The sequence below is a fragment of the Psammomys obesus genome, unplaced genomic scaffold (assembly GCF_907164565.1).
Source record: "Psammomys obesus unplaced genomic scaffold, mPsaObe1.curated_primary_1811, whole genome shotgun sequence".
In the NCBI taxonomy this organism is placed as follows: domain Eukaryota; kingdom Metazoa; phylum Chordata; class Mammalia; order Rodentia; family Muridae; genus Psammomys; species Psammomys obesus.
In genome coordinates this window covers 7,417,883-7,419,695 of record NW_026592666.1, presented here as the reverse complement: position 1 = coordinate 7,419,695, position 1,813 = coordinate 7,417,883, and the positions used below count along the sequence as shown (strand labels likewise).

General features: G+C 47.7%; 1 protein-coding gene across 2 annotated transcripts; it reads left to right on the top strand.

Annotated features, from left to right (window-relative positions):
* The first annotated feature begins 955 nt into the window (after window positions 1-955).
* LOC129682439 (keratin-associated protein 11-1) lies at window positions 956-1,510 on the top strand. Of its 2 annotated transcripts, XM_055614806.1 has the most exons (2): window positions 956-1,304; window positions 1,365-1,510. In XM_055614806.1, exons 1-2 carry the CDS (start codon window positions 956-958, stop codon window positions 1,508-1,510), a joined length of 495 nt encoding a protein of 164 aa, XP_055470781.1. The 2 variants fall into 2 exon arrangements, with proteins under 2 accessions (XP_055470781.1, XP_055470780.1); XM_055614805.1 differs by having other exon boundaries at window positions 956-1,510.
* The last annotated feature ends 303 nt before the right edge of the window (window positions 1,511-1,813 follow it).

Here is a 1,813-nt window from a genome sequence, read left to right as displayed (position 1 = left end):
TGGAGAGTCTTTAGTTTATCCCTGATTAAAATGCATCCTATCTATAAGAACTTGCATGAAAATAAATATGTTTCAAATATATTGAGAAAAATAAGAGAAAGATACTGCAGCCTTTTAAATTAACATTATAATAATTTTAAAATTAATGAAGCCTGTCTCCTGGCATCCTAATGAGGCTGATGAGTGATGTTATCCATTTTTATTAGACTGAAACTTTCAGGGGTAATTCTCACCCAATTCATTTAAAAAGGGTCTTGGCTGTGAATGCAGCTGCACTTAATTAGCATCTAACTTGCTGCCTCAATGGAATAAAGAGGATGCAGAACTCTCTGTCCTTCCTGTGCACTTCCTGCTTTGTCCATTAGGGAATGAGGAGGATCTGATCTTACCACGGCTACCATGAAGCATTCTGAAAGAGCAGCTCCCCTTATTGGAAGCCCCGTTAGCTGTGGAAGAGTGGCTGATTAAGTTGTGTTTAAAGCGTGTTAAATGCCAACGACAAACCCAGCGGGGTGTGAGCTTGCAATAAGTACTGGTCAGAAGGGAGAGAGAGTGTGACACGGCAGGACAGTGGCATGTTTGGAGTTGTGGCTAGATGGACACTCATCGGATGCAAGAAGATAAATGGCGGATGAAATGTGGGTAAGGATGACCAATAAACAGCTTTGAAGCTGTCAACCAGCATCCTTAACCCAGACTAAGTACAGTGCAAGAGACTTATGATTTAGTTACCAAACTACTAAATGTCCTTTACGAGGGAGAAGGCTTCTCAAGAGACAATTAACTTGTAGATTCACAAGATGTTCTAAAGCAAGGTTGTATGAGCCAAAGAAGCCAAGGAAACTAGCATGGGAGCCCCACCCATGAGCAAGGATATATAAAAGCCCAGGAACCTGAAGCGGCATTCACAATTCAGCTAACTTCAAGGACGTCCTGCAGCCCTCTCTCTGCCATCATGTCTTTCAACTGCTCCACAAGAAATTGCTCTTCCAGACCAGTTGGAGGTCGTTATACTGTCCCGGTGGGCCCAGTTGCCACAGCTTCAGCCCGTGGTGATGCAGACTGCCTGAGTGGCATATACTTGCCCAGTTCCTTCCAAACTGGTTCCTGGCTCCTGGACCACTGTCAGGAGTCATGCTGTGAGCCCAGTGTCTGCCCGCCAACGTGCTACCAGAGAACTTCCTGTATCTCCACTCCTGTCCAGGTAACTTGCAATAGACAGACTACCTGTGTCTCCAATCCCTGCTCTCCTCCCTGTAGCAGGCCACTCACTTTTGTGTCCAGTGGCTGTCAGTCCTTGGGAGGCATTTCCGGCTCCTGCCAACCAGTGGGAGGCGTCTCTACCACCTGCCAACCAGTGGGAGGCATCTCTGCCGTCTGCCAACCAGTGGGAGGCATCTCTGCCGTCTGCCAACCAGTGGGAGGCATCTCTACTGTCTGCCAACCAACCTGTGGAGTCTCCAGGACATACCAGCAGTCCTGCGTGTCCAGCTGCCGAAGAACTTGCTAAGTACATAGGAGCCACTGAGCCAGTTGAATCTCCGTGCCCTGCCAGCTGTGTTTCCAGAATCTTCCTGTATGCTGCCTGAATACTTCATCGTGTTATTGACAGCCCGGTTGCTGGCTGCTAGCCATGTACAAGCTGCCTTTGACGCTCTAACATGTTTCTTACCAGCACTAAGATAACGTTAAGGTTTGATTTCTGGTACTGTGTAAGCTTCTTGATGCTTCCAGAGGCTTCACCACTCTCAGCCCGGGCTGAGGTCTCATGATGCTTCCAGAGGCTCTACTGCCAACAGCCTGTGTCTTCATC

Bases quoted from the DNA above. Each gene is read 5' to 3' on its own strand.
- LOC129682439 (XM_055614805.1), top strand. From the start codon at position 956: ATGTCTTTCAACTGCTCCACAAGAAATTGCTCTTCCAGACCAGTTGGA.